The sequence below is a fragment of the Abramis brama genome (genome assembly GCF_963993115.1).
Source record: "Abramis brama genome assembly, chromosome: 18".
NCBI classification, from domain to species: Eukaryota; Metazoa; Chordata; class Actinopteri; order Cypriniformes; family Leuciscidae; genus Abramis; species Abramis brama.
In genome coordinates this window covers 13845450-13861334 of record NC_139980.1, presented here as the reverse complement: position 1 = coordinate 13861334, position 15885 = coordinate 13845450, and the positions used below count along the sequence as shown (strand labels likewise).

General features: G+C 38.1%; 1 protein-coding gene across 1 annotated transcript; it reads right to left on the bottom strand.

Moving 5' to 3' along the window:
* Positions 1–3163: 3163 nt before the first annotated feature.
* On the bottom strand, positions 3164–6995 carry LOC311069106 (E3 ubiquitin/ISG15 ligase TRIM25-like). Its single transcript, XM_084092049.1, has 6 exons — positions 6376–6995; positions 5220–5315; positions 4875–5108; positions 4621–4780; positions 4361–4405; positions 3164–4072 (listed from the first exon to the last, which is right to left on the bottom strand). Exons 1-6 carry the CDS (start codon positions 6943–6945, stop codon positions 3933–3935), a joined length of 1245 nt encoding a protein of 414 aa, XP_083948175.1. The 5' UTR covers positions 6946–6995; the 3' UTR covers positions 3164–3932.
* Positions 6996–15885: the final 8890 nt, after the last annotated feature.

Sequence of the window (15885 nt, the reverse complement as noted above, 5' to 3'; positions counted from 1 at the left end):
GCTTCAGTCAAGAGAGTGGGCGATTTACACATGCTATCAGTGAGGACGTCCTGCCTTGAGTTTGGGACTAACGACTCCAGAGCCGTCCTCAGACCAAGGCATGGTTATACTCGACTCCGTTCAGAGCACAGGTTATTTCACTAGCAGCTCTTCCCTCACCAGAGGATGAAAGACACGCAAATTACTCTGTCCCATCAAGGGCTCTCAGAGTTTATCTGGAGCGTTCTGCCTCATTCAGACAGTCAAAACAGCTTTTCGTATGCTTTGGTGGCCGCACCAAGGGGCTCGCCGTTTCAAAGCAGAGATTATCGCGTTGGATAGTTGATGCTATCGCGCTGGCTTATGAGTCTAAGGGCCTTCATTGCCCCTTAGGCGTCAGAGCTCATTCCACGAGAGGCATGGCCCCGTCTTGGGCTTGGTCAAGTGGAATACCCATTGAAGATATCTGTGCCTCGCCATCCACATTTATGAGGTTGCATAACCTGGAAGTTTACCGCTTTGCAAGCGAGGGTTCTTTCAATACAAAATGTGTAAGCACAAACCCCCTAAACTTTGGGCCTGATACATATCCGGTCCTGGTTAACTTGGAACTACAGTTGTCATATATATATATTATATATACATTATAAGAGTTTGGCCCTCATTAGACCCATTTCTTATTTTTCCCTATATGAAGCCCGTCACTGACCGGCTTATTGGGTTCATACTTTACTCTTTTACAGCCTCAGGCATCTTGCCTTGGGCTACTGTATGGAGTGAAGTTAAGCACGCACGGCGTTTTGAAGGGGGTTCCCATAGCGTAAGCTAGCCTTTCACAATACGAGAGACCTCTCGAAAGGGAACGTCTCAGTGACTAACGTAACCTCGGTTCACTGAGATGAGGGAACGAGTATTGCGTAACCCGCCATGCTCTGTGCTTTGATCAGGGGATCGCTTCAGTCGATTAAATCTGAGGTCCTTTGCGGTGAATGGGCGCTTATAGTCTTTGGCCACGCCCATTCTGGCGGGCTCTGACGTGCTAGGGTGCAAAGTGTCCTGGGCCCGGTTTCCCAAAGCGTTCTTATCTCTAAGTAGTTCTTAACCTATTCCTTAACCTCTCTCTTAACCTTATGGCACGATTCCCGAAACGTTCGTTCGCTAAGTATATCTTCTGTAAGTCACACTTTCGTAAGGTTGGTCTGGACCACTCTTAGCTTTACCTTATCACTGTTGCAGGTCTATATGAATATAATTCTGAAGTTTTAATACACCCAGACAGTATTAAATTAGGCTAATTCAAGTGTTTTCATGCAAAGAATAAAATTGTCATTACACTGATTGTTGTTAGATTTTTAATTATATTATTATACAATATTATTAATTTAATTAAAACGCTCTTTTAAAGGCCAGTGAAAGCATAGGCTACTGTCAGTTAAGTCCTATTCGGACACTAATATTGTTTCTCATGGGCTCGTCCGGTAGGCTATTTTAAACATTTACAGGGGTAAGTCGGTGATTTTAGTGCCGTCCGAATCCATAATATCAGTGTTTTTCTCACCCAACCCGCGTAAAAATCCCTGGCCAAATTAGTACCTTCTGTTTTTTGACAAACAGGTCGTGTGGTAATTTAACTGCCGTCTGAATCCACATCTCTGAGTTTACAAGAGATTCAAAATTCACGGTTTAAATCCTTTTTGATCACTGCCGAGCACCGTACGCAAGATGTAAACTTTTATTACTGAAATGCTGGAAAGTATTTACAAGAACAATATTTCATCGCAGCTCCACCTCAGCGAACAAAAATGGGAAAGAGAAGAAGGCACGTAAATTTTTGAAAAGGTTATTGTGGCAGCAATATATGTTACAATTTTAAAATATGTAGGCTAGGCTATTATAGGCTATTATAGTTTGGATTATTTTTTATAATATCCAATAATCATAATAAATTGCAATTTCAACTATTTCTGAAGTGCTTCATTTATAAAGATCACCGCTTTCTCACATAAACAGCCCCTGCACGAGAGAATAATTGATTCTCGAGCCATCGATATCAAACAATTCAGCACCATTGCCACGGACAGCGCCGGGTAACGTCGCACGTAAGAAGGTATATCTTAAGCAGCTTCCTAAGGTATGGTTCGGGGAACACACTTAGGAAAATAAACAACTTTGGTAAGATATATCTTTCGAGCTTTCTTAGCGCGCTAAGAGTGAGCGTTATCGGGAAACCGGGCCCTGATTGGTTCCCGCGTCTGAGCGCCTTGCCATAGGTTTGTGCAGTTGCCGCAGCACAGGCAATGACCATACTCGCCGTTCATCTGTGTATGCTATGCAGCTGCACTGCGTTTTAAAGATTTGGCTTCAATATTCTCGAGAAAAGGAGTTTTCCCATAGCGTAAGCTAGCCTTATGCAATACTCGTTCCCTCATTTCAGGGAACTGAGGTTACATTAGTAACCGAGACGTATCTGTGCAGTGTGCGCATGTCAAAAAATCTATTACGATTTGAAGCTTGTGACATAAACACGCGTTCATGTAAACACTTGATTCTGATTCATCAATCGGAATGAATTCAGTCTGATTGAAACGAAAGTTGTGCATTTAAACATAGCTGACAGTCAATCATAATCCATTCTAATAAAGCCTTGTGCATTTAAAATGGCAGATGACTTACGGGGAACTTAATTGCAGAGGTCCTGAAAAATCCACCACTGTTTGACAAGTCAAGCCACTTTTCAAGAAAATGGAAAACAATCGTTTATACCCTCTGAATAAATACTGAGAAGTATAACCTCAGTTATCCATGCAACATGCAAAGCTGTACATGGAACGGCCCCTTCTTATTTCTGTGACTTAGTTACCCTATAGACACCTTCTCATTCTCTTTGTTCTTCTGATTCTTTTACTCTTCAGCAGCTTCTTTGTAGATTACAATCTTTGGAGAGAGCTTTTTTTCTGAAATGCTTCCTCTTATTGTTAAAAATGCTTCCACATTAGCCAGTTTCAAGAAGTTTCTAAAAACCCATCTTTTTAAAATCGCTTAGATTAATATGATTACTACTTTCTTTATTGTATTGTATTGTATTGTATATACTACTTTATGATATTGTATATTGAATGTATTGTATTGTATCATTCATTGAATGTTTGTATTATTTCTTATTTATTGTTTAATTCTCTATTTTACTTGTTCTATTAGCCACTGTTTGTAGCGCTTTGGGTACTAGAAAAGCGCATTATAAATAAAATGTGTTATTATTATTAGGTCAAATGGCTTAGCAACATGTGTAAATCTATTATTTGCATCATACAGACAGTTCACTCATGGACTGAATGGTTAGCAGTGGTTTATCACAAAGTAAAACACTTTATAATACAGAATAGATAGAGGAAGTAAATACCTCTTTAAGTCTTTATCCAACTTTATTTGCACTTCTCTAAATATAAAGACAACTGGATCAACCCAAAATTCCAACATAATAAAAAAACGCCATTTATATAGGCTACAAATAAAATATTGTATTAATAAACTGCCCCTCTACCAAATCTTTAGATACAAAATTACAGATAATTTACAAATACAGATTTCAGTCTGATTGAAACAAAAGTTGTGCATTTAAACTGCCCCTCTACCAAATATTAATAAACTGCCCCTCAACCAAATCTTTAGATACAAAATTACAGATAATTTACAAATACAGATACATTTCCTCTAACATACACATAGTAATGGTGCAGAGATTGCAGAATTTCAAAGAATAATTGGGTTATATCAAGAATATTTGTAGGATATAATGTAGGAAAAAATTTCTTTGGATTTATTCAGACAAAAATCATATGTCACAAATCATAATTGATCAGGATAAGAAATGACCTTTGTCTTGTTGAGCAGGAGTCAGTGATGGTCTGGGCCATTACCTTGGTGCTGTGGAGAGTCTGGCCTGTGACTCACGGTTAAGTCAAGTTCCAATACTTTGATTTTGTCAGGAAGGGTCTTGGCTGTGACTCTGGTATTATGAATCCCTGCTTTAACTTTGGCGTTTGGTAGGGCATGGACAGTGATCTTGGCATTGGGTTGGGTCTGGGTGGTGGCACTGTAAAGGAAAGCAAATATATTCATGCCCAACTGTCAAGCAGTAATAAAAGCTTTGAAAACAAAACACTGACATATTTCATTAGTTATTTGAAATAGTGACAATGAGGAAAACAAACAGTTTTAGAGACTCCTAACTGAGAGAGTTTATGTACTAGCTGGTTTAGAATATTGTGCATCTATACAGCTTAATGTAAGGATTTTAATAATCACCTGATAAAAACATGTTGCAAGAGTATAATGGGGGAGTCAAAGATAATTGTATGTGCATTTTATTAGTAAGACTTACATTCAGTGCTCTCCTCAGAAGTGGAAATGATCTCAATGTGTGCCACTGTGGAAACCAACAGCATAAAGTATTATTTTTATGTAAACAGAAAACTGATAAAGCTCACAAATGAAGTAATGTTCAAAGGTCTTGGGTTCATTAGATGTTTCACAAAAAACATTTGTTGATGTGCTGCAGTAGGAAACACCAATTTTAGATTCCTGTGCAGATATTGTTTGTTACACAATGTATCTCCAATATTAATATCTCCATTATTGTACCTCTATCAGATGTCTTTTTTATCTCTTCTTTGCAGAAATCCTCAAGTTTCTTTTTTAGCAGAAGGACAGATTTTCCCACATCCTCATATAAGAGGTGAGAACTGCCATTGATTCTGGGCACAACAGTAGTTTTAGGAGGAACAGAGCAAGCCTCGACACTCTACAGAAAGCCATACAAAAACAAACAACATTAAACTGTAGACAGATAAAGAGACAAATAGTGATTGTCCTATGTTTTTCTAAGGCTCAGTTACCAGCAGGAAATGGATGTGATCGTCTGTGTGTGAAAGCTGCTCCAGCTCAGTGTTTCTCCTCCTCAGAACATCGATCTCCTGCTCCAGTTGTTTCAAGAGTCTTTGAGCTCGACTCACAGCAGCATTTTCCTGATCTCTGATCAGCTGTGTCACCTCAGAGCGGCTTCTCTCAATGGAGCGGATCAGTTCAGTAAAGTTCCTCTCACTGTCCTCCACTGCTGTCTGTGCAGAGCGCTGTCAGGACACATTACACAGTGAGCTTCAGTGAGACTGGAAGTGAACTGAGATCCTCACTGATTGGAGAGTTTGAAACCATGAAACTTTTCTACCAGAAGCCAAACTCACCTTATAGGTCTTCACAACCTCTCTCAGCTCCTGAAGATCTTTCTCTCTCTGCCAGATTCTCTGATGGAAGTTTCTTAGTGTTTGTTCCAGATGTTTCTGGTGACAAATAAATGACAGTAAAGCTAAGAAATGTTCTTCTGAATGAAATCAGTTTATATATATATATATAAACGAAAATCATGTCTTTCTTTTATCCACTCAATAGGAAGATACGCTCGTCTGTGTCTGTGGTTGCACAATATTGACTTTTGTGAATGACAGCTGTGAAGGATTTTTTTATTATTCTTGCAGGAATAATATTTTTATGCTTTTGAGATCAAATGGACTAGATGGCTGTCTAAATTTATTTTTAACCTCATAACTATACATAACATATATTTAACTCGGCAACAAGCAGAGCTAATCAAAAGTCTAATTTGCTTTTGCCCAGTAACAGGGGGGAGTTTGCTGAATTGTACATATCGAACACTTTATTTTAGAGAAAATGTATGTAATTGTATAATGTTCCCTTTGCCCGTGCACCTATTCTATATAAACTGCTGTGATCTCTTGGTCTCTGTGGTTTACTTTGAGATACTCCAGTCATGATTTAAAGCATATTCATTGTCTGAAGTCTTGTCTGGTGGTTACTGCCAAGCAGCAGGTTGTTGAAACCCTAGAGATTCTGAATTCCCAAATAATAGTGTTCATAGATGACAACACATCATCCGAAAACCTGAGGATTATTTTGAGTGGGAAAACCTGAGGATAATTTTTAAGACTTGCCAATCTCAGGTGGCTGAGGCAGAGAGGCTTATAACCCTAGAGAAAAAATAAATAAAAAGTAATAATTTAATAACTCATCCTGAAAGGAAAAAAATAATGACTCGACTAATGTAAAAGTAAAGGATATTAAGTTATGTGAGATTGAGATTTTAACAATCTCTAAAAAACCCTAATATTAAACAATCATGTTTTTTGTGCATAACTTTATTAATATTCATGCATGAGCCATTTCATCACGTCATCACTAGCACCCTGACCCATAGCTTTAGTTCACCCTCCTCCTCTGTTTCATTACTTTCTCTTCTTGGTGCACAAATATTAATTATTCTTAAACCAGAAAAAAAGACTGAAGCAACAAAAAACAATTATATATTCCAAGACAGTAATTTACCTGTTTCTCTGTCCTCTCTGCTGTAGCTGTTACAGTGTCATGGTTTTTGTGCTCATACATTGTACACAGGTAACAAATGCAGCTCTGGTCAGTGCGGCAGAAGATTTCCAGTTGTTTACCATGTTGAGGACAGATCATCTGCTGGAGTCGTCCAGTGGCATCGATCACTTTGTGTGGATTTCCTGAGCGAAATTCTTCATGACATTCAAAATGAGTTTGACAGTAAGATTCCAGACACACCAGACAGGACTTGACGGCTTTGAGTTTTCTTCCAGAGCAGACGTCACACTCCAAATCTCCAGATCCAGCAGCTTGCAGATTAGTCGTCTTCAGTTTCTCAACCATTTTAGCAAACACCACATTCTTACATAAGGCAGGTCTTGGAGTGAAGGCCTGTCTGCACTGTGGGCAGCTGTAAACTCCCTTCTGATCATCCTGATTCCAGCAGCCGGTAATACAGATCATGCAGTAACTGTGTCCACAAGGAATGGTCACTGGATTCTTCAGTAGATCCAGACACACTGGGCAGATGAACTCGTCCTGTCCCACTGAAATACTGGCTTCTGCCATTTCACTGCATATGATCTCAGACAGAGAGACTCAAACAACAGCTCAACAATAACTTGCACGGCAGGTTCTTTCAGCTGAAAGGTTGAAATAGTTTCCGCATTCTGTACAGACAGATTAGACATCACGAAAAAAAATGTGGGTGTAGAGTTTCAGGGAACTGGAAAATAAAATTGTTTTGTATATTAAAAGTGAAACTGTGATACTGCAGAACTAGAGGCAAACAGTAAAGGTCCTAAACACTGCTTTCAAACCATAAAGTGTCCGCACCTGCAAAAGTTGTCCAGTGATTTTTGATTTGAAATATATTTAAACTTTTGTAATTTTACATGCCCTTGTGAGAAATATTTAGTAGACGCAAGCGATTTTATACCCAATGGCCTATCAAGAAAAGTGTATAGGTTATTATATTTCATAACAGACTTTCAAGTGTCATGTTGTGACAACATATGTCTTTTCTGATTAAAATCAGAACCAATGATGACTGATTTGCAAATTAATATTCTTCAGGTTTTTTTTTATTATCATGTCTGTTTATCAAAGCAGGGTGAATCGGTTCGTGCTTACTTCAGTCTGAATCATTCGGAAAGTTCACACGCAGACTGAATTGTTTGCAGTGGAATTCTCATTTAGTAACTGGGTATTTGAACTATCTTTTCTTGAAGATCTGGTACCCCATTTGTGTTGAGTTGAGTTGTGTTGTGTTTGATCAATTTGACCAATTCTCACAAAAAAAAAGTGAAAAAAAAAACCCAACAACTCTATTGCACCTTGCAGAGACTAAAACATAAAATATGAGAAATTATATATATATATATATATATTAAAAATAGACATATAATAATTGTCCCAGGTGTGTCCCGGGCTTTACCTTTCATAAGTTCTCATATTTTAGTCTTTGACAAACTACAATATAGCTTTTCTGTTTTTTCCTGTCTCTACTATTTTTGAATGGGTTGACTTTTGACCCCGACACAGTCACCAAAATTTTACAGCCTTTCCAAAACAGCAATGTGTCAACTTTGCATGCATTCATTGCCCTAAATGAGAAAAGGTCACACAATTTAAAGAAAAAAATAAATAGTAACCAGCAGTTAAGCAGTTTAAAGCAGTTTGAATAGGAGGGTTAATAACACAGAGAGCAAAAAAAGAGTGCTGGAAGAAGTGAATATTTAATCACTTAAAACCAAACAAAACAAAGACCATTCTAAAACTAAAAGTGGCCTACAAATCACATTTTTTTCAGACCGTTTTTTACAGTATCATTCAGTACTATATACCATACTTCTAGGCTAAGTCTTTAAAGGTTGCAAATGTGTCAATTAATAGTATGTAATGAGATCATACTGCAAAGTAAAAGTATGAGAATTAAAGAAGAGAAATACGTGACAATGATTAATTAGAAATCATATTATAGTGATCTCTGCAGGCAAACATGGGACATGACACTTGAATGGGTTTTATCATACATCAGCTGGATTGCTGCTTTCTTTTTATTAAAGTTAGACCATTGTGTCTATTCACTTTCAAAAGCCTGCGGAAAGCTGGTCCTTCAGAAAACTTAGCAAAATGCAAACAAAAGATAACATAGATGATAAAATCAATATTGAATTAGTACTTAGAGATTTGCTACTTAAATTTGTTTAATATTTACATTATAATAAAGTGTGCAGTGTCTCCATCTAAAGGTCAGAAGTAGGCAATACAGTGATTGTCACAGGATAAGGAGGATATAGACGGATGAAGACTGGATACAAATATAAACGTGATAAAATAAAACAAAAAGGTAGACAGGCATAACAGTGTGCATAACATAGCATACACAAACAACAATCGACAACCAAAGACTGAAAACAGAGGAACTAAATACACAGATGATGAAATAAATACGAACAGGTGCTGATTAGGTGAGTGTGTGCAGGTGTGAGCCAGGAGGGATTATGGGAAATGTATTTTGCTGTGGTGACTGGTCTGGTGACTGAGGATTGTGAGAGTACTCCCCCCCTCCCAGAAGGCGAGACCTCACGGCTTGAAGAGGAGAAGGCGAAAGGATGGTGATAGCAGGTGGTGGAGGAATGGTGACAGACCGACGATGAGACCCCGGTGGCGATGGTATCCGTCACAGACCCAGAGCCGACAGCCCACGGTGGAGTCAAGGGAGGGAGGAGACAAGGTGGAGTAGAGGCTGACGTCAACTGGGGGATGACCGACGGAGGCGGAGCCGATGGATCCCAGGGCGCAGATTGAGAAGAGCGACATCACTGACACAGGAGGCCTAGGCAATGCCGTGACGACGATCGTCTGAGGAGGATGACTGCCTGAGGACTGAGATGATGCCGGTGTTATGGAGGACCGAGCTGTACCCGAAGGGAAGGAGGAGCCTGCTGCAGCCGTAGGGGTGAAGGAACGGAGCATAGCGGAAGATCCACAAGTCCGTGGCAGAGGTGGTGTGACGACTGACCAAGGGGGAGCCGGTGGGACGAGGGAACCTGGTGGAGTCGAAAGGCTGATGGTGTCTGGTGGAGCCAAGGTGGAGCCGACAGGTCGACAGGCAAAGATGGAGCGAAACGGTCTGATGTCGGAAGTGGAGCCACTGGATCTATCCGCTCAGGTGCTGATGATGGCTGAAGGATCTGAGGCTCGACGTGAGTGTTTGGCATAGCAGGAGATGGCGAAGGGCTGACAACCTCCAGCAGAGGCGGGGCTGGAGCGTTGATAGCGTCCCTCCAGTAGCGTCAGCCCAGAGGTTTCTGGGAGGTCTACGGGGTGATGGTAATTCGCCCCGATCCAGAACAGTGACTTCAAGGTGGCAGAATTGTCCAGTAAAGGTTAAAAAGTCCTGGCTCTCACAAGTCAAAACAGAAAATCGTGCTGCATATCCCATTCCTTTTGGCCGGTTGTTCTGTCACTGACTGAGGATTGTGACAGTGATAAGCTTACCAAATGCAACTAAATGTAATGTCTTTGGAAATCAACTAACCGAACTTTGTTTTCAAGTCAGTAATTTAAAAAAAAAGTGGGTAAATTAAATTTGTTAACCTCAATAAAAAAGAACTGCATAGACTAAAATTCCAAACATACCACAAAGGCCTTTAAAATTGTGTAATGTTGTGTAACAGCTCCCTATATAAATATATTGAGAGGCTTTTGATATTTTTTAGACATGATTTCCTAATATTATTGGTTTTGCATTTAGATATATGTGACTCTGGATCACAAAACCAGTCACAAGTCGCACAGGTATATTTGTGGCAATAGTCAACAATACATTGTATGGGTCAAAATTATTGATTTTTCTTTTATGCCAAAAATCATTAGGATATTAAGTAAAGATCATGTTCCATGAATATATTTTGTAAATTTCCAAATATGCTGTCATGAACATCATGACAAATATTGTCCTATCCTAACAAACCATTCATCAATGGAAAGCTTATTTATTCAGCTTTCAGATGATGTATACATCTCAATTTTAAAAAATTGCCCCATGCCCAGGGTCACATATATTTAGACACTCTCTCTCTCTCTCTCTCTCTCTCTCTCTCTCTCTCTCTGTGGGGGTTTCTGTTTTGCTCTTGATATTTTAGAGTGTCACTCCTTCATTGCTGTGCACTTTTTTCTGCACAGTGGCTGATTTATAGTTTGTACCACCAAAAGATTCTCTGAGTTTTCATATTTTTTCGTATTTCCCATTCATTTCCTATGTCGGTCATTTTTGACCACAAAGGAGCCAAGTGTGACTTCTTTTTTACCCTTTACCTTATCGAATCATGTCCATGTTTTTTGTGTGTTCACATCGCTAATGCGACAAAAGTCACCAAGTGTCATCCCATTCCGATGAAGCAAAAAAAAAAAAAATACAAAAATGACAAAAAATGACACACACATTTATATAAAAAAAAAGGATTCTCTCATTAAAAGCAAACCTAATGGTTGAGATTAACTTGAACCATTAACTTCAAACATCCACCATACTAAGAGCAAGTAGACAAAAACTATGATTAGTGACTCCAGTTATGAGCTTGAGACACAGACAACTTTACATGTGACATGAACAAGATTTTATTAACAAGTCTAAACACTTAAACTACTCTAACATACACACACATACATGCATACAGTTTACCAAGGGAAAGAGAGCTGAAGCAGAATACAGGAAAGCAAGAAGTTATAGCATTGTTTGAAATTCAGCAGATCAACAGCCTTGAGCAAACCATCAGTTTAGTTCTAACACACCCTTCTTTAAAAGGGGTAAGGATACTTAATGTATCAAATAATGAGACTAAGTTTGATACTTGCATGTCTCGCCCATTTGAATTAAACTGTCATGATGCAATTTGTTGAGGCTCCAGTTAATCTTTGCTGATGTGGTCTTGATGAGAGAGAACCAGTGGTAGTCAGAGTATCTTTGGTGAATGAAAAAACAAGGCCGCAGCCTGGCACAAACTTGGAGGGTCCTTAGAAAACTTCTAGTTCAGCATCATATAGCAGTCCTGTTTTATCATGTTCTCCCCAGTCACATGAACTTCAATTCATGTCTGTAAATTTCTTTAGATAAAAAGCTTCTGCCACGTAGGAAGTTATAACCACAATTAAGATATTTGTTCCCTTCCTGTCTATCCTTTGCAATGCAAACATTAAACGTCATATTGCAATAAAAAAAAAAAAAAAAAAAACTCATGGCATTTCTCCAGTGTCCTTTGGTTTTCGTTTTCACCTTGATCTCCAGTGATGCATCAGCTGATTTTAAAGGCACTTTGCCGACTGGCATTCCTCCAGCAGCCATAAAGCTTTGTTTATGAAAATATGAAATCTAGAGCATTTTGTTTGTAGGACCTTAGAACGACCTTGGATGAAAATGGGATCTGATCATGAACGGAGGTCTTGCTTCGAATGATCAGCCTCCCTGTCATTAGTTTCTGTGCAAGGAAGTCTGGTTGGAGGTCATAAAGCACTCTGTGTTATTCACTCTGAATGTGTTACCACCACAGATGCTATCTGTAAGACTGGTGTTAGATTCAGCAGTTAGTAAACTCCAAAAATAAATTCAGGGGACCTATTGCCATAAATTAAATAAATGCATGGTTGCAAGTTAAAAAAATCTGAATTTATTGATTTAATTAAATATTTTAAGTTGCAAACATAATTTTGTCTGTTGACAAAATAATGTTGATAATCAGCTTAATATGGTGTAATTCAGTGCTCGAAGTTTTCTTGCGTACCGCTATACTTCTCGCATGTAGCCGGTACTCTACCACTGACAAAAAAAGCGTCAGTGTCACGCCCATTTCACATATACTCCGTTTGCAATGCGTATGCGGTGCTTATTTTTTTTTTCACACCCATATTAACAGGTTAGAGCTTTCACACTGCACGCGGATGCGGTCCGGCAACTGCGTTCCAGGAGCGGTGCATATACAGCAGTCCAACGATCGTTTCCACACCGAGTCTATTTTCGCTGTGCTGCACGCGCTGAATTAAAGTGACAGCGCGTGGTTCGTGGTCAAAATTAACACAGAATATGACATTATATATAATTTGTATTATTTAAAATTACTTTTAACATTTAAAAATAGACGTTTTCAAATTTCAAAGCTTGCAGAAGGTTCCTAATGGCAATACTGACTTAGGCTACAGCTTTCCTGGTAGCCTTGAGTGAATTAACTTGTCTAAGAAAATGATTCATAAAACGTATAAATATCTGTTGAGCCTATGTTTACTTTCGTCATTGACACAGACGAAAATGAAAAGACTAAGTTCAGCTTTAGGAGGGGAAGAAATAGTCCAGGATAAGAAGACTGAGAGAAAAAGAAATATGAAGATGAGGAGAGAGCAGGTATTGACAAATAATCTAATGACAAGGTTTTAAAGATAGCCTATTTCTTATAATTTTTTTGGCCTTCAAAAGTCCTAAATTGCACATATGTAGATCAGAGAAATCCAAATTTTCTCGGGGGAACATGCCCCCGAGACCCCCCTAACTACGGGGGGCTTGAGTCTGGTTGTACAGGGCACAGGAAATTGTTAATCCGGCCCTGGGTGAAGGCGGTGAGAGTAAGGCAAGAGAGTACCGGCACCTTTTTCCCCCCACTTCAAGCACTGGTGTAATTTAATAGATTCTTTTTTAAAAGTTAAGTTTCAGTAACTTGCACTTGTCTAATAAAATAGTCTTGATAACTTTACAAACAAATGGACAGTGGATTTCTAGTTCCCAGCATGCTTTGCATAGGACTAAATAAGGAGAGCAAATATTGAAAGGAAGCATAATTTTAATCTCTCTGCCTCTCTGTGGCAGCAGAAACTATTTATCCTCATCGTCCTGTGAAGATGAGCATTTGGTTGAGTGCACTTTACAACACTATTTGTCATAATTTCTGGTGTATGGAGTAGGCGACTTACAACTGCCTGGGGTTCTGTTGGGACAGGAGGCTCCAAAAGACAGATATTACCATCAGAATCTATTGGGACCAACAAAAATCCCAACCCAAAGTAAAATAAATGGAAATATCAAAAATAGCCTATATAAAAAATAACACATATGTAAACCTCTTACATTTTATGAAGGCCCTTGGATCTTTGAGACTGGCTCTGAAGTCTGTCCAGGAATTCCCTCAGCCAAAAATGCTGCTGCTCTGCTAGACACTGGATGCTTTAGTTATTTAATATGTCAAATGTAAAGTCAGGTAGCCTACACCCATGATATGCTCAAGCCTTACTTAACTGAATTATGTTTTTAGATTTCATTTTCAGCAGCTGCCATGTTCTTTTAATACCTGCAGGATTGCACCTACATGAAAATTAAAATTAGGTTGAATAACATACTGTTCTTCCAGTTTCAACTCTGATATTATAACAGTTGGGCAAGTTACTTGTATTACTAACTACAAATGACATCTTCAACAGTGTAATTAGATTAATGTAATAATGACTATCTTTAGAAATTATTGGTCTACTTATTACTAATTACTAAATCCCATGTCAACCTTAAACACTTGAACAATACAAGGAGAGACAAGAAACAGCACTTTTAATGCTTTCAAATAAACAATATATTGCATGAATTATTCTTAAATTGACCAAAGTGTGTAGAGGGAGAAGGTTACATTAAAAATATAACTTTTAAAAATGTATGTTAAATAGCCTATACAAAATTGTTCTATAGTCTAATACAATTACATCAGATTTAACTTTACATTACAGAAGAATTAAGAGTAATCCCTTTAATTAAATTACAGTATTTAGATTACTTGGTAATTAATTACACCCATCACTGTATAACAGTAATTAAAATGTGAAGAAATATGAAGACCTCTTTTTGTCTGGCGCTGTTGCCATGGTGACTCATAATATCTGCGCTCCATTGATAATGGCTTTTTATAGTTGTGGTGCACGCGCTAAACTCAGAGTCAGTCAACTCAGAGTTGATTGAACTAACTCATTTCAGCTGTTCTGAAACCAAAAACTCAGAGTTTCCCATCTCAGGGTAAGTCAACTCAGAGTTCAAGTTTTAACTCAGAGTTGGTTGAACCTCCTTATTGAAACAGGTCCCTGGTGTAAACGGGGTCTAAAACATTTTGAACTTGTCCACTCTCGACCACTTCCAGACGAAAATGCATTCGACCGAATTGCTTTCGTATAGTGTAAACATTTATGTGGTCGAATTCGTTCAAACAGCCACAAAAGACTACAGGCTAACTCTCTGCCTATACTGTCCTAAAGTGTAAACATTACGGGAAGCGCGCTAGTCAGACGGGATTTAAACTTTGTCAGCTGAAGTCCCAAGTTTGGTTTGAAGACTAAAAACGTGTCTCATTGTAGTGAGACTCACATCGCTCAGCGAGGTCTGCTTTCCGGATGTTCAAATGTAAATTGTTAAGCTCATTTTGCCCATTATAAAAACCCATATATAGCCTACCCGTCCATAGACCCTATGAGTGCAGATGGTGGACAGATTAGAGTGCAGATTGTGGTTGAAGCTGTTTTATGTGCGAAGGGTGTTGAGATAAAAGGCACGAAGAGCTGATCTAATCATGTATTTGCTCGTTGTGAAAAAAGTCATAGCCTACTGAATAATAATAAAATAAAAAAACATCCTAAAGTTCCTGTTTAAGATATTAAAATATTTTAGTTAGACAACTCTGTCAATTACAAATTGCAGGTTATATAGACAATGAGTTAATAGCCTGACTCTTTCAGCCTACTAGCTTATTTATATTTTCCAGGAATAGATAACATCTCAAACAAATCATCAGTGGCCTACCATTTCACAAAAGACAGTATTTGTCACACATGTAAATAGTGTCACAGTATTTGTTTGTATAATAAAAGTATTAACTTCATAATGAATCACAAGTCATGTAGTTACAATATTTACACAGACAAAAAATAAAAAAATAAATAAATATATTTTTTGGGGATGGCCTTTATTGTTTGTCCTTTATTGCCAAGGGATTTTCTTTGTCAGTGACAAATAACAAATACAGTAATATACAGTAGCCTAGTAATGACAAATACAGTAGGTCATATATTGATTTTTCTCACATAAAGTTAACACACAGAAATAAATATTTCTTATTTAATTTTTAAATTACAAATGTAAGACAGACCATACTTTAGAGGCCTAGTAAATTGTTAGAAAATTCAACAATAGCCTATACACCAATACTCAAATAAACTGTCTTTCACTCAAGAGAACACACAAGGAAACTACAGTATGTTTCCTCCACAACCACCACTATCAATAACAGAGCAAATACTTTGCGTATGAAACATGACCTTCAATATGGAAACTCAAATGTATTTTTCAGTTTTTGAATAGATATTTTCTTTTACACAGTTATAAGCAGATTAATTTATTTCTTCTTTCCACACAACTGCTGCGTGATTCTTCAGTGATTGGTGTTTAAATCAAGACAACAACACGAGGTTACAGTTTAAGTTCTG

Bases quoted from the DNA above. Each gene is read 5' to 3' on its own strand.
- LOC311069106 (XM_084092049.1), bottom strand. From the start codon at position 6,945: ATGGCAGAAGCCAGTATTTCAGTGGGACAGGACGAGTTCATCTGCCCA. The intron at 4,781-4,874 runs GTAACTGAGCCT...GGCTTTCTGTAG, and splicing joins ATCACATCCATTTCCTGCTG to AGTGTCGAGGCTTGCTCTGT. The intron at 4,406-4,620 runs GTACAATAATGG...TGGTTTCCACAG, and splicing joins AAAAAAGACATCTGATAGAG to TGGCACACATTGAGATCATT.